Here is a 25,750-nt window from a genome sequence, read left to right on the forward strand (position 1 = left end):
CACGTTTAAAGAGTAGCAAAAGATCAAACTTTATTAGAGAATGTCAGGGTTGTACCTGGAATGAGCAAACTCTTCTTGTAAAAGCAACGAAACATATTGAAATTACATTAAAATTAAAAATTAATAGCGAATTGTTTTCAACAGATGTCAGCGTAAAAACAAAAAATATACTACAAAGAAACGACATCTAAAAGTCACAGAAATGGAAGTAGCGTGATATACCAATCAGTGTTACCACTAACTACATCTATGCAAGTTTAGAAATCACATTAACTATAAAATTTGTTTGCTATTTGCCCATTACAAACTATAACGAACTAGGCCAACCATTTGTGAAAACTATAATGCTTTTATCTAAAAGAAGCGTAGTTAAGACAATATAGAATAATCGATTTTTTTCCCCATTGAATCCACTCGGCTGACTGCTCCAAAATCCAGACTACAATAAACTTTCACCAGTATGAAAAGGCCACAAGAGATGTGAAAAACCGTTTTGAGCAATATAAAAATAATCGTAAATATTTGTTTCTTCTATTTAAATGACAGGAATTCTTAGAAGCAACACTTTGGTTTAAAAATACTTTTCAGTAGTTCCACCGCTAGTACAAAAAGAAATACAGCGTACTGGAATCTAACAAGAGTTATCCGACCATAACCGAGAGTCTCTTACAGTCCATTTAAGAGGGATGTGTATATATACACAGTGGGGGATCACAGGGAAAGGAACATCAACTAAATGCTGACTTTCCAGAATCCACTGATAGTCTCTTCCTTAGGCAATGAAATAATTTACCAACTGCCAGTCCACAACACCTTACAGACGAAACGATTTAAACTCGTTGTCGGCCATTGGCTTCCATTTTTTTCCTAAGATCATGGAAACTTCATCCTCGGTTGTTTCATAAGAGCGAGATGTTCGTCGTAACCATAGGTAGAAGTCATCGTCCCAATCAGAATTTTTGGGCCAGTCGCACCTTTTGATGATGGCATTTTTTCGGATGATTAAGTGTTGAATATTTGGAGAGTAATGGGCTAACAGAAGAGCTGTAGATGTAGAGATTCGCTCCCTCACCACCAGAGTGCTTAGGTTTGGGCACGAACGGCAAATAAGTACCTAAAAGATAAAAATGAACACAGAACTTAATTTTATTGGTATTCATATTAAATTTGGAGAACTGTTTGCAGTGTTTATTCATAGGATATACGATATACACAACGACTGATTAAAATGGAAAACGTAGCCTATAATCAGACAAAATTTGTAGTAACTCAGGTAAAAAAGGGGAGGAAGGACTGCTAAGTTTAGCTAAGGATTAACATTAACTCAGGAGGGCCCTTATCGATCACTATGTGACCGAAAGACCAAACATTTTCATGTTTGACATTTTGGGTGAACTCTGTTTTTGAAAAACACATTGTAGGAAATAAAACCAGACATAATTCATTTCTGTAGCAAACACGACAATCAAATTCAGTTGTGGTTAGAACAAAAGAAAACTCAGTTTATGCTTACCAAAGCAGAGTCTGCCCTTTCTTGAAATGACTTTGGTGTGTAAAAGCGAGGTAAACCCAGGAATGCGTAAGTTTCTAAGCAGTTATGATAAAGACTAGCTGCCATGAGGGCTGAATGAGTAGTAACCTGACTGTATGGCGAGTCATAGATGATAGATCTTACGGGTGCGCCCTCTTGCCACACCACCTACAGAAAAAAGGAAAATGAAAGTTTGAAATAAACAAAAAGAACATCATTATTAGAAATTAATCGTAAAACTACTGGCATCAGTATTAATTTAAATTATTATAAGCCTGAGTGATTATAAGCAGTCAGCTGATTATTCATGATTATTCCATAGCAGTTGTTGTAGTAGGGTTTTAGGAGCATCAGCGACTAACGCCATATTGCTCCGTGTATATTGTCTGTCAATTGCGTGTGTTCTGTGGTTGATTTTCTGTTCGCTGGAAGAAAAACCCGAGTTTACGGGAGAAAAAACCATGCTGCCCTCACCTGAGACCGACTAACTGGCCACATTGTGAAAAAGACCAATAAGAATTCCTTATGTCATCGACGGGACTCGAACTCGGGTCTTTCCCACTCGGTGTGGGGAGGATGGTAATTCTACCAAATGTAGAATTACCATTGTGCTACCCACGAGGGCCCATACCGGGTTGGCCTTATTTGTATCACATTATAATCTACTGATAATGCATAATTTATGTTAATGTTAATGCCGAATGAATATTCGGCCTAAGTTTTTATACTTTCTGTCCATATCTAAAGAAACATTGACAAAGACACTTCCACCGTTTCCATAAAATTTATGACAACGAAAAACTGTGATAGTTATTTTCTCCCTTTTCTCTTAAATCTGTCGTCTGCTTTTCTTGCTGATTAAGCACATGTCGACGTCATTCCAATCAAATACAGTTTCACCAGATTTTGACCTCTCTGTGACAGAAGATCAACGACAGCCGTTTTCGACATCATGATGGTATGGTTCTTCGCATTTTGCATTGATTGAGCAGGAATTCGTTGTTTCTATTCGCACGACTGTTGTTTTGATCTTCGTTCTATTGTGTCTACTAGATCACGTAAATGAAAATTTGAACACTGGTCAATGGTAATACCTCTAGTTCTGAACTAGTTTCGAACCAACTACGTAAGGAAACAGTTCACGATGACGGCTTTTTTGTTTTACAGCCAAAGGCTTATAATGTTTAAGGTGTTTAATAACCAGGATCAAGCGAAGTTATTCTGAAGATTCTCTTTTTTCAATCCAAGATGTATTTGGATCAAAAGAGGAAGTCATCTGAGTCTGTGCAGAATTGATTAAAACATACCAGAAATTTGTTCTAGGAAAGAAACAAACAGTTCTCTCCACCCCTTGCAAAAAGAGGAAATATTAGGTACAGGACCAAAGAATTGGTATAATCATCCGAGAATTAAAGAACAACGTTGTCTCGGTCTCTTCTCACACTTGTTGCTACCCGGACGATTGCGGATCTCTACTCCGAAGAGCTCGTTCTACTTCATCCCACTCATCACACAAGTGCTCAATTAGATCGAAATCTGGTTATTGGGCAGACCACTGCAGCAGGCTGAATTCACTCGCGGTCTCTGTAGGCCAGACGTAGCTGAGCGGTCAAGCAAAATGGTGATGAAAAAAACGCACATTGGGTGAACAGTGGTTCGATCCCGCGCTTAATGAATGCAGTTAATGGTTGTATTCATTGTGAAAATAATGTAAACTCCTCTTACCTAGTGGTCATGTATAAACAAGAACGCGTTCCTGGAACCAATTCTGTATAATTTTAGCCTTGAAATGCTTATTATCCTGTTGAAAGAACCCATTTGGAGATGGTTCTTTAAACGAAGACACGAAGGGTTGTGCCTGGCTGGCTGGAAACTTTCCAGGAGAAAACGTTGCTTCATTGGTATCAAGAGGTTCAGTGTACACCATAAAAACGCTCCTCACACTATTACCAGCATCCTGCATTGTGGACACGTGGAAGGATGGATCTAGGGACTCCTGTGTTTTCGTCATATTCTGGTCTTCCCATCAACGTGAAACCACAGGATTCATCAGACTAGACAGCGTTTATGCAGTCCTCCACCGTCCAGTGTTCTTGTTTCTAAGCCCACTAACCGTACTATGTTCTTTGCTTACAGGAGTGCAACTTGGTTCGGTGGTCGGCGAAGGCACATTCTGAAATACATCTTTCAATGGCCATTGGGTAGATATTATATGGCTATTGGGTCAACCCCGAGATATATTTGTATGTGAAACCCTTGTAGTGTTGCAGTTTCCGAGATACTGATACAGGAATGTTTGGCATCAACCATGACACTCTCAAAGTCACTAAAATCCTTCGTCTTGTCCATTCTCGCACTGAATTGCACTCATACGTCTTCCCACCCGATTTTTATAGCACGGTACGAAGACGTGATGCGCTCTATTTCATGAAAATGATAGATGTACCCAATAAAGTAGACTCTCAATGTATAAATATTTTTAATGGCTTATATGTTTCTTGGTGTCCCTTACAGCACTTTAGATAACAGAGCTTATCAACTATATATTTACAGGAATTTGTTGCAGAAATATGCGCTATTTAATTGGCTTTCTACCTAATGATATAGGCTCTATTACAAAGAGGGAAGGACCTTGATAATTTAGCAAGTAGTCGAGCCGCAAAATCATCAGAGTTGTGGTCGCTGTAAATATTATTAATTATAATATATTGTATGACTTCGTTAATTCAATTTTCTATCCAGAGAGTGAAATATAAGGAATGTTAGATGTTCCTGCGGTTTTTCATTTTTTTCGTAGTTTTTTGGATTGAGATGTCTGTTCTGTATCATTTAGGTGATGATTTTCGATTCTTTGTTAAATATACTGAACAGAGTTACTTGAGACTATGAGCGTCTAGGCTCAAGTGCTGGATAGTTTTCATAATTCGGTTGCTCCTTTTCGTCCTGGAGAATAACTTTTCCCCCAGGTTACCAGTCCCACTACGTAGAGGCAGGAGCTGTACCACTAGTGACTAAGCAATTACCGATTAGTGGATATTGTGTTATTACAGTTCTGTATACAAGAAGTAAGGTACCTTTCCTTTCGTTTTGGAAAGCTTACTACTTTATTTGGAAGAGCAGAAATTAAATTACCTGTGTAAATACAGACTTAAATATTCTCTGTAATCTGCTGATTGGGAAGACGCTTTAAATTCGCTTTGAAACTGGCTTGGCACTCAGGTGGCTCTTTCTGTATTCCCTATAACTAGTTCAGGCTGAAATTTGCTTCATTTACTTTTAATTTACTTCATTTACTTTATTAGTTTCATTTACTTCATTTGAAATTTCAAAAACGTTTGCAATTTCAAACGAAGTAAGTTAAAAAAAAACATGGTACTGCAACTAAAAGATCATGATCGTTAGTATTGGTAAAACTCTTTTGCCAAAATAACATTAAGTCTTCACTGCATTTCGGGAGTACCGCCGTTTAAAAGTAGCAAGTAACCCCTTTCCCAAATTTGATTGAACAAATTGATAAAGAAACATGTTGTTTGATTGTAGTTCCAGCAGGGGACGCTGCTGTAGACGAAATCGCTGTTGCTATGATCGATGTTTGTTTGTAGACTTTACGGTGCAAGGCAATAAGGCCATAATGCTATGACCGATGGTGTCACAAGAAACGCACACGCGTCCGGTATGCCCCTGTAGTTTCCCAAATAGATATTACAAGAAACAGTCCTCAAAGTGCTTCTAGCCATCCTACCAGTGGGCTCTTTACAAGATGTACCAGTTGGAGTTAACGTCACTTGATATCAACAAGGCACCGACTTTGCTTAGCTGTTTATGGTTACGATTGAAATGTGCGACATGTGGTCTTAGATTCTCTTATGGCCGATAACATTCACATTCAAGCAGCGCAAATACCCATAGCTGTTGGGTAAGGGAACATCGCCTCCATGTGTTATTAGTGAAGTTCTTCTCCAATGCCCACACATTATTAATTGGTGTGAATTCACCTCAAACTTCATAAATGGACTGTTCTTCTTCGAAGAAGTTCGCGCACGAGGTCACAAACCGTGTATCATCGTGAGTGAACAATACTCTGCGATTTGTTTGACACTAGGTGATTTCTACTTGAGAGGATGTCTGGGCACAACTGTTTTTCACAAGCTGTATGGAGCTCCCATCACACTGTTCAACCAGTAAAACATTTTTTTCCGGCCACATTTGACAATGACTACATTATTTCTGGAATTTTGGCAATACTTAACCAACTGTCTGGCCAGGTGTTGCCGAAAGGTGGGAACGGCATTTTCTTCAAGCTGTGCCAATACCTTTTTTTAAAAATTACTTCACGTTACCCCCAATATGGAAATGATATGATCACAAAAGGGATAATCAACCAAATGGTATGCGTACCAATGGTACGCATACCAGTTAGTCGATAATCCTGTTTAGGTTGTCAAATTTCGTGGCTTACATATTATTGTATTATGGATTATATTCATATGTAGTGTAATAATATACTGAATTATACTGTAAACTTGCCAAGCTGTTTAGTATTATTTAGCATTGTTTAGTAGATACATTTGTTTTTAATTTAATTTTTATTTTTTAATATTCTTTTCCGATCATCTTAGTTGCATTTAAGGATTTTGATTTCTGAAGGATTCTTAGACATTGTTTTAATGTAAATTTAGGATATATTTTCTAAGCAAGTAAATTCAGAATGTTTTCTAAGAAAGAAAGGGCTTACATTCGTTTTAACCTTTCCTTGCACCATGAGATGGACTTTTAACTGAGAAGACTGTCGCTTGCATTCTTTCCAGGCTTTTGGAGATACCGGGGACGCTTGCTCAGTGTGTTTTGTCTGCAAAATATACAAATTCTTGACGTTCGTGAATCCTAGAAGAATGACCACGTCATCACTCAGTTGCTGGGGCGAAATCGTAAGAGTTTTCAGGTTGAGAAAGACTCCAGCGTGAAGAATCGGATATGGATCTTTTGTGCAATTTATAAGTCTTAGAGTTCTGAGAGTCTCGCAGCAGTTCTGAACGACGTCATCTAAAAGAAACATTGCCTCGTACGTGTCCAGCAGGAGGTCTTCTAGGGAAAGGTGCTTCAGACCCTTGAGATTTCCCATCAAGCGTTTCAGGGCTTGCAGTAACTTACCTCCCGTACCGAACACAACTTCATTGACGGCATTGACCGATGCGCAGTCACAGGCGAATGTAAAATCCAGCGATTGAATGCGGCGCAAAGATCTACCATCGAAGTTCTCGCAAAAATAAGAAATGATAGTCATGAACTCGTAAAGGTTGAAGAAACTTGACATCGGTTGAATGACCAAGCGTCGGATATTTCGACCAATACGATGGAGACATATCTGAGTCCGATGGTGGTCTAGAATGTGTTGGTATCCCGTGTAATAATTAAACTTTCGCCTGGTCAAAGTACGATCTTCTAAAATAAAGGTGCGCCACACCCGCGGAGAATAAAAGGTTTTGTGCCAACTGTGGCATACCTGAGACGCATTATATCGATCAGTAATGGAAAGTCGAGCAAATACATCTTCGAGAAGGATATCTGGTAGACACTCCCACATGCTGATTCGACCCTTTCTTTTCAGATGTAAGGAAGCTAATAATTTCGTGTTTCAAGGCACTTGGTCGAGTTCAGTCATCATACAGGTTTGACGATGACCGTAGACCCACCTGGAAAATAAAATGACAAGTCGGGATAACTGAACATAAAGCAGAGAAAAAGAGAAAGTTAATATAAATATCGAGAAATGTTCGCATATTGGTCTATTTTGAAAACTGACTAGACTCACTTGTGGCATTTTCACTGCATGCTACAATAACAGCCTAGGAGAATTCAGATAACATTTAATGCGCATTGTATGTTTTTTTTTCTCTATAAATTAATAACTACAGGCTTTCAGTGATTCCAGGATTCGGGTTGGGGAAAAGCAAACACTTGTCAGTTCCATTTCTTCAATTCAATTACAGTTGACACGGTACAATTGGTGTTAAATGGAAAATTTTTTTTGCCTTTAAACGTTAATCACGTATGTTTACAATAGTTATTTCAGTTAAAATTATGATTTTAGCCTAGCTTTTGACTGAAACAAAATGTTTCCATCTGTTTTAAATACAGATGGAAGCATTTTGTACAGATGGCACAGACGTTAAACTGGTAGGTCAGTAATTACTTAATTCGCCGTGGTTGGCGCATTATAGTCTAGGTGGCTTTTGCGCCAGTAAACCCAAAACCAAACCAAACTTAATTCGCTTTTTGATCTTCGTTTATTAATTGGGGATACATTCGCACGTCTCCAGTCCATAAGGACCTTCCCTGAATCAGAGGATGTTCTTATAATTATGGCTAAGGGTTTGCTTATCTCCTTTGTTGCCTTACTTAATACAATTCGATAGTTACATTCGATTATTCCCCTGCCCCTTTCCTTCCTTCCTGGGGTACTGTAGTTGTTATTCAACAATTCTTTCGACCAAACTTTTCTCAAAATATGCTTAAAAACTCCCAATCCACCCGATCTGACTTTTTTCTGTCCATCTTCAACAATTTCTCTTCTACTTTCCTTTCAGTTATCACGAAGTCATTTAGCTTCCCTTTAGAGTTTGATAAACTTCTGGCATCCCCCTTCCTTAAAGAATTCTTCATGTGTGAACGTAGATGCAAAATATCTATTCAATTTGTCCCCAGCCTGATCAGGGTCATCAACAGTTAACCCATAGACATCAAGTGGCTGAATGTGACTCAACGCATTCCTTCTACTGTTAATTTAAGCATACAGGTCTTTGCTGTTTTTCTTTGCATCCTTTGCCAGAGCCACAGACTTCTCATAATTTGAGGTAGCTTGCCTAACTGCCTTTGTGACTTGATTACAGACTAATTTATATCTACCATAGACGTCAGTATTAGCTGATAATTTATAAGCAGGCCATGCACTTTTCTTCTCTGCCACGTGCCTCAATAGTACATCTGGCGTCCATTTAGGTCTAAGGCTTGAACAATATTTCTTAGTTGGTATGTAAAGCCTAGTAGCTTCGTTGATTACTTTCCATTTAGAATTTGCTGTTGGCAACATCATCACTTGGTCTCACTGCATAGAATTTAAAAATTGAGACCACTGTAGTCACCTTTACGAAAGCAGAAACCCTTCCCTTTACCTTTGACAGTAGTTATATCTTTAATGAAATTCCACATTAGTACACTGTGATTTCTTCCATTCAATGGGTCTTTTACCTGCAGATGCTTTTACTGGTTAGCAAGCTTATTCTGTCTACTACGTTAAGTTTCATTACTGTCGCAAAGAAGAAGATGAAGCTGCCAAGAAAGGAAATAAAAAGAAGATATACAAATAAATAAAACTTCCTACCTAAAACGTTGTTTCGATATATCAACAGTAAACTGTAGAGGTCGGGGTACTACGTTTCTATGTATACCCAAAGCCAAGGACAAAACCCCGTTTTATTTCTCTCTGTGTTCATTTACACGGTTGTGTTTATTTGCAGCGTTTCCAAAAGCAACTGTCTGTCTGTCTACTGCTGCCGAATGATTTCTGCTTCACTGAATTCATTAAATATTTTTATTAACACTTTGGTTAACAGTAAAAGAGAAAAAAAAATGAAGGCAATGTCTAATTAGTGAATGAAATAAAAACGAAATTAATTAGCCAAATAAAATCAAGAAGAAGAAGAAGAATGAAGTCCAATTTTTCATAGAATTTTTAATTTTCAAAGTTTTTATTAAAATAAGACCAATATGTTTTCCAAATTTTATTGAAATATTTTCTATTATGGATAAAATTCAAAAAAACCTTAATATTCAAGAAATTTCTAACATATTCGAGAATATTCCAGAAATGTGTAAAAGACTCCTAAATGTGGTAGAGCATTGTAAATGATTCTCGAATATTCCAGAAAGTGGGAGTATTGTTTGAATATTATAGAAGATTGTAGATGATTCTAGACTGTTTTGTAATAATATAAATTTAGGAGTAAGAGCTGTAACTTATAAAATCCAACGCCAGTCATTCATAAAGAGTGTTTTATGTGTTTCCAATAAATATGACAAGAAATAAGGAACTGGGTATTGAAAAAAGAAGCGCTATTATGTATAGAAAGTTATTCCATGAGAAGTATTGGCAAAAAACTAGGTGTTTCATTTAAAGGAGTACAAACTACCGTTCGCCGATTACAAAAAAAAAGTGCATCGCTTGCGAACCCGGGGTCCTTTCTACTGTGACTTCATAAGCACTTGCACTTCTGGCTGGTCAGGAAATAAATTTGCAACCTCTCGTGAAATGTCAGGAATCGATTTCATGCAACTATCCTTAGACTAATCTCATTAGACAATTGCTTTTCATAATGACCACCTACAGTTTCAGGCCGAATCTGAAAATCTTCTCCGATTCATTTGCTCAACTCATTCATGTGGATAAGAATCGCGTTTTCAATGTATCATTAGAAGAAAAAAAGTACAATGAACAGCTGCATCTGGATAAGGGACTTAGTCCTAAAATAACAAACTGTTTTGATTACTTGCCGGTTGAGCAATATGTTTGGGAGGGGGGGAAGAAGATCAACGAGCATTTCGTCATCGGTTGAATGAACTCCAAATAATCTTAGACTACCGTTTCTGTATCTTTGCAATATTTCCTATCAAATTCATTCAAAATTCGTAAAGTTTAAATTCTGATCATCGATAATAAAATTCTTATTAATATGGTAAAAAATAATAGTCATTAAAATTGATGATAAAAAATAAAGAATTGTAATATAATCACAATTACACACCCACGAATTACATATTTGTATATATAAATTAACAACAAAATATATATCGGAAAATTATTTAATAAAGAACTTTCGTATAAAATTTTCATCGTGGTTTTAAGAAATATATCTTGTGCACTGTGCAAAACACAAGGTTTGCCTCTTAGCAGTAGAATGCGGTCCTGCTTGGTACAGTTTCTCAGCACCAGGATTGTGATAAAAGCAGTTATGTTGTAATTCAGACTTTATTGGCAGTACACACTAACAGTAAGCCACTTTTAACTTTTCATACTTCAAACTATTCACGAAGAAATGTTGGCTGTGGTGCTGGGATAGCGTACACCAAAATTTTGTCACATGGGGCAATACAACCAAACTTTGTCCTTGCCCATTATTTTTTCAAGGGCTATGTGTGAATTCAAAATTCCCCTTTCCTTCCTTCCTGGGGTACTGTAGTTGTTATTCAACAATTCTTTCGATCAAACTTTTCTAAAAATATGCTTAAAAACTCCCAATTTAATTATTTAATTTGGAAAATAATTTAGAAATTGGTCATCAAAGTAAACATCGAAGCGATTTATCGTTACGAAGTGATAATCTTTATTCTACTAAGGTATAATATTCAAATTTTCCAGGGATTAGAACTAATTGTCATAAGACTACATTAAATTCATATTATTCAGTCAAATGCGTTTCGCCTTCTTCTGGAAGCTATCTAAATTAATAACAAGCTAATCTGAGATTGTACAGATAAAAATAATGATAATATGATTTTTATTGTCAATATACAAACAAAAAACAGGTTTAGTACTGTAAATGAAATTATTTCTCAATAATTATTTCGTTGCAAAGCATTACAACGATAAACACATACACAAAAGACAAAACACCCACAAAATAAAGCTCTAGTGGTCTCGACCAGTGGGTCGCAAACCCCTCCTGCAAGCATTCCCGAGGATTTTCTTAGGAGGTACCATAATAAATTTAAAATCACCAAATACAATCCGAAATGAAGCACTATCAGCTGTGAAGGAAGGGGATATCCAGATGTAAAAGGTCGAGAAACAAATATGGTAAAAATGAAATGAATTTTGTAAGTTATTATTCTACATCGTTTCTTACGTAATATTTTATTTCACTGCTGCTTCGAAAAGTAAGCTAACTGCTAAAACAACCAGGGGTGGGTGGAGGAAAGAACAGTATTTTAAAATACCGTTATGGTAAAGAAAGGAAAAAGAAATTCTTTAGATGTCACTTTTATATAACTCATTGATTGAAAGGATATTTTCTATTACTATTCTTCTATAAAAACGTATTGATAGTCAGGGCCGTGTTAACACTACGGCCAAACCGGGCCATGGCCGGGGGTACCACGCGAAGAGGGGCCTCATTTTCAGTGTCAATATTTTCTAAAGTAGTGATAAAAATTTCTAATAATAAACCAAGAAAACGAGTAATATAAAAACATTCTTAAACTTAACTCGTTAAGCGTTTAAATTTTATTCTTATACCTTTTTAATTGTACAATAAATAAGTTAAAAGTTTCTGTTAAAATTGTTTTTATTATTACTTTATTTTTCAAGTAAAAAAACTAACATTTTTTGACCTCTTAGTTGACATTTTTATCAAGGAATTATTATTCGCAATATAAATATAAAAACCTACGTAGTATTTGTATTTATATGTGTAATATATATATATATATATTAAAGGGGCCTCAAATTTAAATATGGCCGAGGGTCTATTTCATCCTTAATCCGGCCCTGCTGATAGTTTAAATAAATGAGTGGTATTATCTACTAGAAGAATGGAATATCATTTTTGATATTTCGTACACTTTCATTTTAACCTGAACTACTTGGCCAAAGCAACCGCACGCAATATATATGAATTTCTTACGAAAAATGGTTCAATTTTAGAAACAGAATAATTGTTCATCGATAAACCCAAGGCATATGAATAGAACCCCACATTACGAAGCTTCAACTGCTACTCTGATGCAAGGCCTTCCTGCTATTTAAATGTTTATCCTTCCTAGCTGCTTCCGTTAGTATTTTAAAGGTCGTAGCATCCTAGTGTCAAAGAGAGAGAGAGAGAGAGCGAGAGCACAAATTCGTTCGCTCTCGTCTATAAGGAGCATAAAGACTACAATAAGTACTCGCAGGATATTTTAAGCATGCGAGAAGGCGAGATCACTGCTGAATGTGGCCAGCTGTACAAAACACAAATAAAGAAACGACTGCGTGGAAGTTAAAAGTTGGTAATTAAACTGTTCAAAGAGTACTCTACGATAACGATGGGATGCCCTTTCATTGGATCTGAGGGGTGGGAATAACATCGTTAGGGAAGTGTCACGGAAATTTAGCTCATCAGTGCATCTGAAGGATGGATCGATAGATACTCATCTCAAATAAATTTAACATTTCTCGTTCTGCTTGTACGTTCGTTTTGACTTCGGTGACCCGAACGGTCCACAGAAAGGGGCGAATCATCAAATTGATGGATTGGATCGGCGACCCGAGGTTTTAGCAACAAAAATAATGTTCGGAACTTGATACTATGATGGGGAACGGAGGGATTCGGAGGAAATTATACACCATTTACTACTACACACTATGACACTTGCCTGTGACATGAGATGACGGGTTATGACGTCTGCAACCAAAGAACACCGCCACAAGTAGGCTTCCTTGTGTGATATTCGGAGCGTAGTAGTTGCTCGCGACTAAATTAGAAACCGCTTCTCTCTTCTGACTCGGCCTGTGGCGTTGTTTGTAGCACATGTCTGAGAGTCACGGGAATATGCGCAATGCTACCAATCTTCCGTAACCCTCGTGGGTTTGTGATAAGCGGAGGATGGGGAGAACTTTCTCGTAAGAACCAGAATATTTAAAAGAATCATCGTGGCTTTGGATGCGACGTAATTTCTTACATCGCATCCAAAGTCGCAGTTTTGTCTTAGTTCGATATGTTTAGCGCGACGACCAATTAATAGATAACTGCAATAAACATCCTTCCGTGTTTTGTTCTTGACTACCAAAGAAAAAACAAGAAGCTTCACCTTAATGATCATCTCTCGTTTTGTTTGGGATTGCACAAATGTCTCTCTACCACCATAGTGGCGTTATCAAGTTTTTGTTATTTCGCATACTTTAATTTTGCTTACTGGTTAGCAAATTTAAGTAGGATAGAGGAGAGCGAACCACTGCTGTTCGTCCCTGGGCGTTTAACCTCCACTCAGACTTGTGCATCCGTCCATGGCGCTTCTGACGGAAATGTTTAACAACACCCATCTGATTTCCACGAAAAAAAGCTCTCTCACGAGTAAGCAAAGGTTCGTTGGAATACATATCACAATTTTTTTATCAGTGCATTTCCACACGTTCTGATATCTTTCTTTCAGAACATCGACCTCCCTCCCTTTCTGTTTGCGTGGTTTAGCAATTCTAAAGTCTACTCAATTCGATGCATTCTGCAGCTCTTTTCGCTTATTGTGAAATTAACTAGTCTGGGTACGTGGAAGAGGATTTTCATTTCTATCCACCATTTCCTATCTTACTTTTTCGGATGTTTTTTTAAAATAATTTTATCGTTTATTTCTGCAAAGATCGTGCATCTCCTTCAGATGTCGACTGGATTTGTTTTCGTAACAAGGTAATCTGACATGGAATAATTTTCCCTTCTAAAAATTCTATCAGCCTCCCGTCATGAATCCAGAAATTATTCCACGATGTCTCTTTCAACATTGCATTGCCTCTCTCTCCATTCCCCGAAATCCTCCATTATGTATCCAGATCTCTGTCTGTCTTCATTCCTTGGTAAAGAATAAATGAATTATTTTTCGATTCTTTGTTAAATATACTGAACAGAGTGACTTGAACTCTCTTGACATTTTTGTTCATTTCCTAAGTTTCACCATGATATTAATCTTTTTCTATACAAAACTCTATAGAATCCCATAAAATGATAATTTTCCTCAATCCATTTAACCTTCGTAAATAAGACCTGTAAAGAGTTGCCATTTATTTTCCAATGCTATAATAGTCGTGCATCAAGCTTTTCAGGTGGGGATAGCACGATTTGGGAAGATTTCAAAGTCCTCCCCCAACAGACATTGACCACTACAGGCGCTCCTATAGTGGTCAGTGTGTCTTAACTGCAAGAACTTCTATTTCCAGGCTGATTCACGTTGTACTAAGTACATCAACTGAGATCTGCAATCAGACGAAGAGGTCTTTAAGAATTCCTTCAGTTACTGACTGGATTTGAACCCAAACTTCTTCAAATGAGTGATAAGTATTGAAATTGACCAGGAGTAATTCCAGATCATTGACGAAACTGTCATCAGAGCGACGAAACGACAATAGCAATATATACTCTAGAATAAAATTACGCATCTTTTATCCACAAATATCACAGAAATAGGCACATCACTCTAACACAAATGAATTTCATTCTGCATGCTTTTATCCAGAAACAAGGACCTTCACAGGACCTTTCCGTTTCTTATCAACACACATTTGACAAAATCGAGAGGAAAGTAAAATGTATATATTTTTAATTCAAATATTCTTTGTTTTATTTATTCTCCAAAGTCATCGAAATCTGCGTGTACGGTTTTGTATGACTGAATGCCTTGTCTGATGTTTTTTTTTTTAAACTATTTTATGATTTCAAACATTTCCCCTCCATCCTCGACTTGTATAGTTACTGGGGACTGTATTGAATGCAGCTGTTTCAATAAACAATTTTACAATCGTTCAGTTAATCCTGTAATTAAATATGCTCAGATATTAATCATTTCGTCTCTATCCCTGAAATAACGAAAAATCCATTTCCTCATTGTGAGATTATTTCTATTCGTGATTCCGGAAACCACGCGAAACAATTTTATAGGTTCCTAAATAAATCGAATATCTTTAGAAAAGATCTCTAACAAGCGTGGGTAATGTACAATGAATTATTACAAAACTTTTGTAATAACTTGATTTTTTTGTTATTTCTCGGTCATTCACCTTTATATCTTACTGCACTACCATCGTTAAATGTCATTTAGCTATTTCTTTGCATTCACTGGCAAAGTAATTATCATTCGATAGGGAAGAAATCCTTGTCTAAAAGCAAATAAGAAATAGGGATATTGAAGACCCAATCCTAGTTACTTGTACCTGTTCTGTACTATCGATCAGTACATTTATTAAAACATTTATTAAAATGTTTTGTTCAGTTGTTGTATTGCATTAACTGAAAAAAATGAACTTCATTTGTTAGTTTCTGCTGAGGAAAAATACGTGAAAAATATGTTTGGTTTCCACCAGTGGCAGCCAATGGTATAAGAAAGTGGTGGTGGTTGAAACTTAGAATGAACTGTATACATTACTTATGGAATGCAGACTATAATTATTTCCCTAAATTTAATTTCCTGAATTATGGCACAGAAACACTTCATGTCCGATATGAGTGATATCATATGACGATAATGTAGAGAATCATGGGTTAAACCATCGAGAAAAGCATATTCTAAACAAGCATTGAAATTTTGGTAGACACTCGGGAGACACTCACTAACCTACATAAATCTGGCTTTTACAGAGTTTTGTATTCATCATATTGCTTGATGTGGAGTTGGAGGAACCCCCAGAGCAGCATTACAATTAAAACTATAAGCTATGACCTACGAAATTAGGTCACCATGTCAAAAGATGGACAAAAGGTCGGTAAAACAAGTATAAATATAAGTATAGAAACCTATTTAAAGCAAACATAAGGTTTCTATCTGACATCTGACCCATTTCCATCTACTCACCTGTGAGTAGATGGAAATGGGTCAGATGTGTATATCCTATTCTTATCCGTGCGAGTACCACTTCTTTCCGTCGTACTGTCTGAATGCTCTAGTGCAAAAAAATTTGGGTCCTTTTTCAACTTGAAAGTTTATTATTTGTTTGGTTATGCCATAGCTCTCTCCATTGTGCATGGCATGCTGCTTGAATTATGACATTGTAATCAGAGGCTGGAATAGGAGCAGAGGTTAAGTCTAAAGTTGGTGGATTTTTAGTAGATATATCAGGCAGTTCATTCCCGTTTACGCCTGAATGTGCAAATCCAGCAAAAGTTCACTAGTTGCTGACGATCTTCCATTTGCAATGGCAAACTTCTTATTTCGTTTAAAACAGAGTGATCCTTGTGAGAGGGAGTTTGCATTGCTCTAATTGAGCAGAGGTGTAAACTAAATATTTTGTAGATGGGTAAAGAGTCAAATTTTCTAGAGCTAATTTTATTGCATGTAGTATCAAAAGCTTTCCTGAAATCCAAGTACTGTATATGATATCAAAATTATTTTTGCAATAGTTCCAGATATTGACTGGAACTTGTGGTTTGGTCACTTGCACACTAGCAAGACTTTTGTGGATTTATTCGATGACTGTTTTCTACAGCAACATGTTCGAAAGAGAGTAATACTCTTCATCTCATTATCAGCAGTGATTATTCATGCATTAAGAATCTGCAGACAAAGGAACCACTGGATGACGGTGATCACAATGTACTGATGTGGGAATTATCTAAAGATGTAACTACCATCAAGGATAAAAGGAAGGGTTTTTGCTTTCGTAAAGGTGACTACAGGGATCTCAGACAGTTTTTAAATTCTGTAAAGTGGGATCAACTGATGATGTTACCAACGTTGAATTCTAAATGGGAAGCCTTCAGGTATTAATTTTGGAGGCTACTAGGCTTGTCATTCCAACTAAGAAATGCTGTTCAAGGTTTAGGCCTACAAGGATGTTAGATGAATTAATGAGGCTCGCGGCAGAGAAGAAAATGGATGGGATGCATATAAAGTATCAGTTGACACAGAAGCCTATGGCAAGTATAAACTAGTCTGTAATTAAGTCACAAAGGAGGTTAGGCAGGCGAAGGTAGATTACGAGAAATCTTTGGCAAAGAATGCAAAGAAAAACAGCAAACAGTTCTTTACTTATGTAAACTCTAGAAGGAAAGAGATGAATCAGATTGGACCACTTAACATAGATGGGTTAACTATTGATGATCATGCTCAGGTTGCAGATAAACTGAATGAGTATTTTGCATCTACATTCACACATGAGGAGTTATTCAATGAGGGGAGTGCCAGAAGTTTATCAAACTCTAACAGGGAGGTAAACGATTTTGTAATAACTGAGAGCAACGTGGAAGAGAAATTGTTGAAGTTAAACATAAAAAAGGCAACTGGGGTGGACGGGATTTATCCAGCTATATTAAAGGAGGCAGAAAAGGAAGTAAGCAAACTCTTAGCCATAATTATGAGAGCTTCTTTGGACTCAGGGGAGGACCTCATGGACTGGGGGTGTGCAAATGTATCACCAATTCACAAAGGGGGTTCAAAAAGTGATACTTTGTATCACCTTTTGTATATCAAGTTTAATGTCCAAGTTTAATGTATATCAAGTTTAATGTCCAAGTTTGCAGATGATACAAAGGTTGGTAGGGTTGTTAACGACAGTAAAGACAGTAAACTGGATCTAGATAACTTGGACAAATGGGCTGAGAAGTGGCAACTGAAGTTTAACATTGACAAATGCAAAATACTGCATATGGTTAGCGAAAACTCAAGAGAAACGTACCAACTGTGTGGTACTACACTCAGGGAAGTGAAAAGTGAACTAGATCTGGAGGTAATTGTGCAATCAAATATCAAGTTCGCTGACCAGTGCACACGGGCTGCCAGGGCGGGTTATGGAGTTTTGTCAATGATATATAGGAATTTTGCTATCAGGGACAGGGAGGCGATTATCCCATTGTATAAGGCAATGGTCAGACCGCACCTAGAGTACTGTGTACAGGTCTGGAGGCCTCATTTTAGGAAGGATGTAGAGTCGCTAGAACGAGTACAAAGAAGGGCAACAAGATTGGTGAGGGGAACAAAGGGGGTGCTCTTACCAAGAAAGGCTTAGGTTCTGCAAATTGCAGCGCCTGGAAAGTAGGCACCTGCAAGGTGATCTGATTGAGGTGTATAAGGCCTTGAATGGGTTGAGCAAGCTGAATGCTAATGGGATTCTTTCTCTTGCTTAGATTAAGAATCTGTGGAGTCACAGTTTCAAAATGAAGAAAGACAGTTAGGTCTTTAGCCAGGGTAGTTGATTGGTGGAACAGACTTCCATCTTTTGTTGTGGAAGTTGATAGCCTAATTAAATTTAAGGCTGAGCTGGACAGGCATTTGGAACGAATGGAGGGGTGAAATGGGAGGGTTTTTTTTGACTGATGCTGCATAAGCTTGCTTTCTTGCATCGTACGCTTCTACTAATGCTAATGATGTAATGTCATCGGTTCTCAGATATTAGCCAGAAAATGGAATATTGAAATTCGATGTTGTGGATAGTGTGTGTTGATAGTCAATCAAAACATGTTTTACGGTTAGTTGTTAGATGTTCTGAGCAGCCTGGATACTGAGGAGGACCATCGCCTGTGAGTAGATGAGTCAGACGTGTATATCCTATTCTTATCCGTGCCAGTACCACTTCTTTCCGTCGCGGATCGCCAATATGCTGTTGTTGTGACCAGACGTGTGTTTCATAGCTCCGCAAAATTTTAGTTTAAAAATGTGTTTTAATTTCTGTCAGTGCCATGAAATGTGTCCTCACTTGAAGATAAACTGGACTAGATTCCACTGGTGAGTAACTTTTGCCTCTATATTGGTAATTTGGCCAGGTTGAAGCATTATTTATCTGTATCCTTTGTTGCCAAACCGCATGGTCACCATGGCTGACAACAGGGCTATAGAGAGGCTGAAGATATAATGCGGCGGCCGCTTTTCCACCTAACACCTTGACTGGGGAGATGTCACAACTAGTGAAAACTGAGCAGTTGTAGTGCTCCATCAATCTGTGCCTTTACCGAATAATATCATCAAAGAAATATGACTTTAATATAACACACCACTATAAACTGTCCATGGAGAGAGGTTATCTTCGCACCTGTGCTTCTACCAGAAATTTTAATGCCACCAACGTCTTCGCGGCCACTAGATACCCCGCTGGGAAAGTAGTCCCGTCCTTCTAGGGACATTTTTATATCTGGCGTTCTTCCCCCCTCAAAGTGCTGTGAGGAGACCCCCAAAACTTCCACAGTCCCCTGTGTGCCTCCAAATAACCCACGAACTTGTGGTTGGCATCAATCACCACCATTTTAAGCAAGCTATCTGACCTCAACATTGAGAACCCGATTAACCGAACAGTCCTGGTAATCCCGAATCCTGGTAATCAAAACTCTCTTTCTGAAAACGGCCCTCGAAACCACTTTCAAGGAGAATCCCAATAGGATATCCTCTGGCCTGAGATCGCAGATTGTCAAATCTGCATGATACACATGTGGAAAATTACGGAGGGAAAATTAGATAAGCGCAAAGATACCCTGACTGAGACACAAAATGATGACCCTATCATTATTGACCAACCGGAAATAGAGGACAGCCGACCTGGGAACTCCCCCACCCTCAACAAAGCGGAAAACCCGCAAACGAGTGGTACCCGTATCGCAAAGGGAAACACGATCTCGGGCTGAAACAAAGGAACAGCCAGAAGCCACTGCATTGCAAAAAGAAACAAATGATGACAAACAACAAGAACCATTCCTGGACCATACCATATACCAGAGGGCTCTGTATACGAGGAAACTCTCTTTCTGAAAACGGCCCTCGAAACCACTTTCAAGGAGAATCCCAATAGGATATCCTCTGGCCTGAGATCGCAGATTGTCAAATCTGCATGATACACATGTGGAAAACGAGAGAGCCGTCACACGGCTACACGCCTACATGGAATGCGGGGCAAGACAAATGCCACAGCGTATTCTGAAGCACTAAGGACAAACCTGCCACTACAACTGTCACCACCACCAATCCAGCACCCAGGAAGACACTGCTCCCTACACCACATCTCGTGATTCTCAAACCTACAACCACTGACACTTTTAAAACTAGTGAACAGGTCAAGAAAAAGTCACTGACACCCTAATTCAAGAGTTTAGAACGGCTAAAATCAGAGCCATTAGGAAGACCAGAAACACAGGTGTCATAATGGAGACCGAAACCAAAAGTGATGCAGATCTCATCATCAATAACTCCAAGATTCGGACGCTTGGACACTCTGCTGAGCTGCCCAGAGAAAAAGGCACCACCATTATCATATTTGATATTCACAAAGACCTAACCCCTACTGCCATATGTGAGGAGTTATATATACGCAACCCCCAGCAAGACTTACCCGATAGAGACCATATTACTCTACTAATGCCCAAGTACCAAACCAAGAGCAGGAATGACATAAGTTTGGTGTGACATAAGCATTGGGAGATCAAAATTGAGAGTAGGAGTGTGCTATAGGCCCAATGACTCTGATGAGTATAATAAGGAACTGTACAGGGAAATAGAGTGGGCCAGTAAATCAGAGAGTCTTATAATGGGAGATTTTAATTTCCCAGATATTGACTGGAATTTGGGGGCTGGTTACTCACACACTAGCAGGGCTTTTGTGGATTTATTGGATGATTGTTTTCTACATCAGCATGTTCGGGTGGCAACTAGAGGGAGTAATACTCTTGATTTGATTATCAGTAGTGATTCTTCATGCATTAAGAATCTGCAGGTAAATGAACCACTAGGTGGCAGTGATCACAGTGTGCTGAAGTGGGATTTACTCAAAGAGGTAACTACCATTAGGGGTAAAGGGAAGGGTTATTGCTTCCGTAAAGGCGACTACGATGGACTGAGACAGTATTTAAATTCTATACAGTGGGACCAACTGATGATGTTACCAACAGCAAATTCAAAATGGGAAGCATTCAAAGAAGTTATCTTGGAAGCTACTAGGCTTTACATACCAACTAAGAAATATAGTTCAAGGTTTAGGCCAAAATGGATGTCAGATGAACTAATGAGGCATATGGCAGAGAAGAAAAATGCATGGGATACTTACAAATTAACACATGACACAGAAGCCTATGATAGATACAAGTTGATATGCAACCAAGTTACAAAGGAGGTTAGGCAGGCGAAGGCAGATTACGAGAAATCTTTGGCAAGGGATGCAAAGAAAAACAGCAAAGAGTTCTTTACTTATGTAAACTCTAGAAGGAAGGGGGTTGAATCATATTGGTCCACTTGATATCGATGGGTCAACTGTTGATGATCCTGCTCAGGTAGCTAACAAACTAAATGAATATTTTGCATCGACATTCACACATGAGGAGTTATTCAGCAAGGGGAATGCCAGAGGTGTATTCAACTCTAGCAGTAAGCTACAGAATCTTGAAATAACTGGGAGTAAAGTGGAGGAGAAACAGTTGAAGATAAACACAAGAAAGGCACCCGGGGTGGATGGGATCTATCCAGTTATATTAAAGGAGGCAGCAAAGGAAGTAAGCAAACCCTTAGCCATAATTATGAGAGCTTCCTTGGACTCAGGGGAGGTACCCATAGACTGGAAATGTGCAAATGTGACCCCAATTCACAAAGGAGGATCAAAGGCTGACACAAGTAATTATAGACCTGTGAGCTTAACTTCTGTTCCAGGAAAAGTAATGGAGGCACTGGTTAAAGAAGCACTGCAGGATCATTTAGACAAGACTTCAGTTATAGCTCAGACACAGCATGGTTTTGTTAAGGGGAAGTCTTGCCTGACCAATTTGATTGGATACTATGATGCAGTCACAAAAGAACTGGATGCAGGGAATAACTTTGATATTATATACTTGGATCTTAGAAAGGCTTTTGATACTGTTGCACATGGAAGACTGCTACACAAATTGGAGCAGTGTGACATTGGAGGCAAATTGCTGCTATGGATAAAGGGGTGGTTGAGGGGGAGAAGACAGAGAGTGGTAATCAATGGACACTGCTCATCGTGGACTAATGTTATTAGTGGAGTCCCTCAGGGCTCAGTGTTGGGTCCATTATTGTTTTCTGTATTTATAAATGATATTGATGATGGTATATCAAGCTTAATGTCCAAGTTTGCAGATGATACAAAGGTTGGCAGGGTTGTCAAGGACACTACTGACACTATGCTGCTGCAACAGGATCTGGAAAGGTTGAGCAGATGGGCTGAGAGGTGGCAAATGAAGTTTAACATTGACAAATGTAAAATACTACACATGGGAAACAGCAACCCCAGAGCAACGTATCAACTCTGTGGTACTACACTGACAGTGGTAGAGAATGAAAGGGACTTGGGGGTGGTTGTGCAGGCAGATATGAAGTTCTCTGAGCAGTGCAGACGGGCTGCAAGAGTAGCTCATGGAGTATTGTCAATGATATACAGGAATTTTTCCAGCAGGGATAAGGAGGTGATTATTCCATTGTATAAGGCAATGGTCAGGCCACACCTAGAGTACTGTATACAGGTCTGGAGGCCTCATTTCAAGAAGGATGTAAAGCTGCTGGAACGAGTACAGAGAAGGGCAACAAGATTAGTGAATGGAACAAAGGGGTGCTCTTACGAAGAAAGGCTTAAGTTTTGCAAATTACAGTGTCTGGAGACTAGGCACCAGCGAGGTGATCTGATAGAGGTGTATAAAGCCTTGAATGGTTTAAGCATGCTCAATGCTGATGGGATTCTTCCTCTAGCTCAGAAAAATCACCTGAGAGGGCATAAATTCAAATTGAGGAAAGACAGATGTAGGATAGACGTGCGGAAATTTGCCTTTAGCCAGCGGGTGGTTGGTTGGTGGAACAGACTCCCATCCCTTGTGGTGGAGGTTGATAGCCTAAATAAGTTTAAGGCTCAGCTGGACAGGTATTTTGAACGAACAGAGGGGTGAAGTGGAAGTGGGTTTTTTTTTTTGGCTGATGCTGCATAAGCTTGCTTTCTTGCATCAAATGCCTCTACTAATGCTAATGACACCCTGCCAAACTGGGTGGTCGGACTGGTCCCTGATGCATGGAAACTCATAACAAAACAAGAGAAAATATACATAAACTGGAGCTCACATCGCTTCAGGGCGCAGATTGCTGTGCCAAAGTGCTTCCGGTGTTTCCGATTCAACCATACCACCTTCACATGTGCTCAACGGGTGACAACCTGCGGACACTGTGCTGAGAAAGGGCACAACTTTGGAAAATGCCCGAACAGAGAAAATGATCCGGTCTGTGTAAATTGCAAGTGGCAAAAGCTTCCCCCCACACACATTCAACCAGATATAACAAATGCCTTGTTTATATTAAAGAAAGAAGTATCTAACAACTAAGAATCCATTATGGGGAATCTCTGCCCACAATTTCCTATTCCTACAACTTAATGCACAGCGAGCAATTGCCGTAGCTGGACAGATCAGACAGAAGGCTGAGGAGGAAAACCTCGACATTGTCCTGCTACAGAGGAACCCTACACCTGTGCGGGCACCGTCCGGTCATAACTCTTTGGCTAGTCTCCTCCAGGTCGACTGAGCTTCCTGGAAAGAAACCAAGTAAAAAAAAGATATAGGGTACAGGAAGTCCGGATGTACTGGAGATTTGGTTTGGTTTGGTTTAGTTTTATTGGCGCATCAGCAACTAAGGCTATAATGCGCCAAAACCTTGTCATGAAAGTGATAAAAAGCTTTCAGTGACCTAACGAATTAGGTCACTAAGTCAGGGTATAAAAGCCACGTATATATTTTAAAAGACGAATAGCAGTAAACAAGGTAAAAATAAAAAGATTTTTTAAATATGGTTAAAAAGGTTTACTGATTTCAGAAAACTAAAAATAGCAGACACGTGGTCATTGTCGGATAAAATCTGACTGAGTGTATAAGGCTCAGTCAGATGGTTAAAAGCGATAAAACGAGCATTACTAAAACTGGGACAGTCATATAAAATATGTTTAACGGATAAAATGGTGTCGCATTGCTCGCACATAGGAGGATCATCCGCCCTCAGCAGAAACGAATGTGTCAGATGACTGTGTCCTATGCGGAGTCGGGCAAGAACAACTTCCTCGCTCCGATTCCTGCGCAGACTGGACTGCCATGTTTGTATTAGAGGCTTTATTTGGTATAATTTATTTGTTCTCTCTCTATGCCATAGTTCTTGCCATTGGGAATATATATTTTCTCGTATTATTTGCCTGTAGTCTGTATAGGGGACTGACAGGCAACGATTGTTAGTGGGAGCTGCTGATTTGGCTGCAGTGTCAGCCAAATCATTTCCCTTTATCCCAATATGGCTAGGGATCCAGCAGAAGCGAATATCAAATTTATATTTATGAAGAGAATATATCTTCTGCTGAACCCGAGAGAGAACTGGATGACAGCTGCGTCTCAAAGATAATAAAGCCTGTAATACACTCAAAGAATCAGAGTATATTATTGACCTTTGGCATTGAGAAATTCGAATGTGATCCAAGGCTAACTCTATAGCATGCAGCTCTGCAGTGTATATGCTGGATTCAGGAAGAATCTGCTGAGATATTATAGTGTCCGGGAACACAACAGCAGATCCAACGAACGATTCAGACTTCGAGCCGTCTGTGTAGACGGGCAGGAAGTCGGAGTTCTCAGCTCGATGTGCAGAAAAGAGCTGCTGGTAGACAGATGATGAGGTCTCAGACTTTACCCATTTCTTAAGGGAAAAGTCGCACGATGGAGTATGAGCATGCCAGGGTGGAAGAGTTTCTTTTGGTGTTTGTGCAACCTTGTCTACCATGATGTTAAACTCTCTGAGTAGCTCTTGGACACGAATGCCAAAAGGTCGGTTGGCAGTCTGACGGGTATTATATAAGTTTTCCCAACGTGGCTCAAAAACGGATGTCCACGTAGGATGGTCTGGCAGGGATTTCAGCTTTAGAGCATAGTTTAAAGACAACTGCTTACGTCGAAGCGATAACGGTGGTTCGTTTGCTTCGACGTATAAACTCTGGACAGGAGATGTGCGATATGCTCCAGTAGCGACACGAAGAGCCTGGTGATGGACAGGATCCAGCCATCGAAGGGCACTGTCTCTGGCTGAAGAATATACCTGGGACCCATAATCAAGTTTGGATCGCACAAGTGCACGGTAAAGCCGAAGAAGCGTGCAACGGTCTGCTCCCCAAGATGTAGAGGAGAGCGAGCGGAGAATATTAAGCCCGCGTGTGCACTTTGTGCGAAGTTGACGGATGTGGTGCAGAAAGGTCAGCTTTTGATCAAATACGAGTCCCAAGAATTTTGTGTCCGCTGCTACTGGAATAGCATTTTGTCCGAGCCTTAATTCAGGTTCAGGATGAAGATTACGCTTGCGACAAAAGTGTACGCAAACGGTCTTCTCCGGCGAGAACCTGAAGCCATTTGCAAGTGCCCAGGAGTTGAGGCGATCAATGGATTTTTGCAGTTGTCTTTCAATAACCCTCATGTTGCATGACTGACAAAATATGCTAAAGTCATCAACATAGAGGGCACTGTTTACGGTAGGAGGAAGTTGTCCTGTGAT

General features: G+C 39.0%; 1 protein-coding gene across 1 annotated transcript; it reads right to left on the reverse strand.

The window, feature by feature from the left end:
* Nucleotides 1–297: 297 nt before the first annotated feature.
* LOC150080798 (uncharacterized) lies at nucleotides 298–13,175 on the reverse strand. Its single transcript, XM_090381245.1, has 4 exons — nucleotides 12,938–13,175; nucleotides 6,267–7,224; nucleotides 1,514–1,699; nucleotides 298–1,114 (listed from the first exon to the last, which is right to left on the reverse strand). Exons 2-4 carry the CDS (start codon nucleotides 7,113–7,115, stop codon nucleotides 815–817), a joined length of 1,335 nt encoding a protein of 444 aa, XP_090237371.1. The 5' UTR covers nucleotides 7,116–7,224; nucleotides 12,938–13,175; the 3' UTR covers nucleotides 298–814.
* Between the last annotated feature and the right edge of the window lie 12,575 nt (nucleotides 13,176–25,750).

Source organism: Mastigoproctus giganteus, chromosome 9, assembly GCF_048544385.1.
Source record: "Mastigoproctus giganteus isolate SK-2022 chromosome 9, ASM4854438v1, whole genome shotgun sequence".
NCBI classification, from domain to species: domain Eukaryota; kingdom Metazoa; phylum Arthropoda; class Arachnida; order Uropygi; family Thelyphonidae; genus Mastigoproctus; species Mastigoproctus giganteus.

What these genes read in the sequence shown, in the direction of transcription:
- LOC150080798 (XM_090381245.1), bottom strand. Translation starts at nt 7,115, where the DNA reads ATGTGGGAGTGTCTACCAGATATCCTTCTCGAAGATGTATTTGCTCGA. An exon ending in AAGGAAAGGTTAAAACGAAT is followed by an intron (nt 1,700 to 6,266) that starts GTAAGCCCTTTC and finishes TTTTTTCTGTAG; the next exon opens with GTGGTGTGGCAAGAGGGCGC. An exon ending in AAAGGGCAGACTCTGCTTTG is followed by an intron (nt 1,115 to 1,513) that starts GTAAGCATAAAC and finishes TTTATCTTTTAG; the next exon opens with GTACTTATTTGCCGTTCGTG.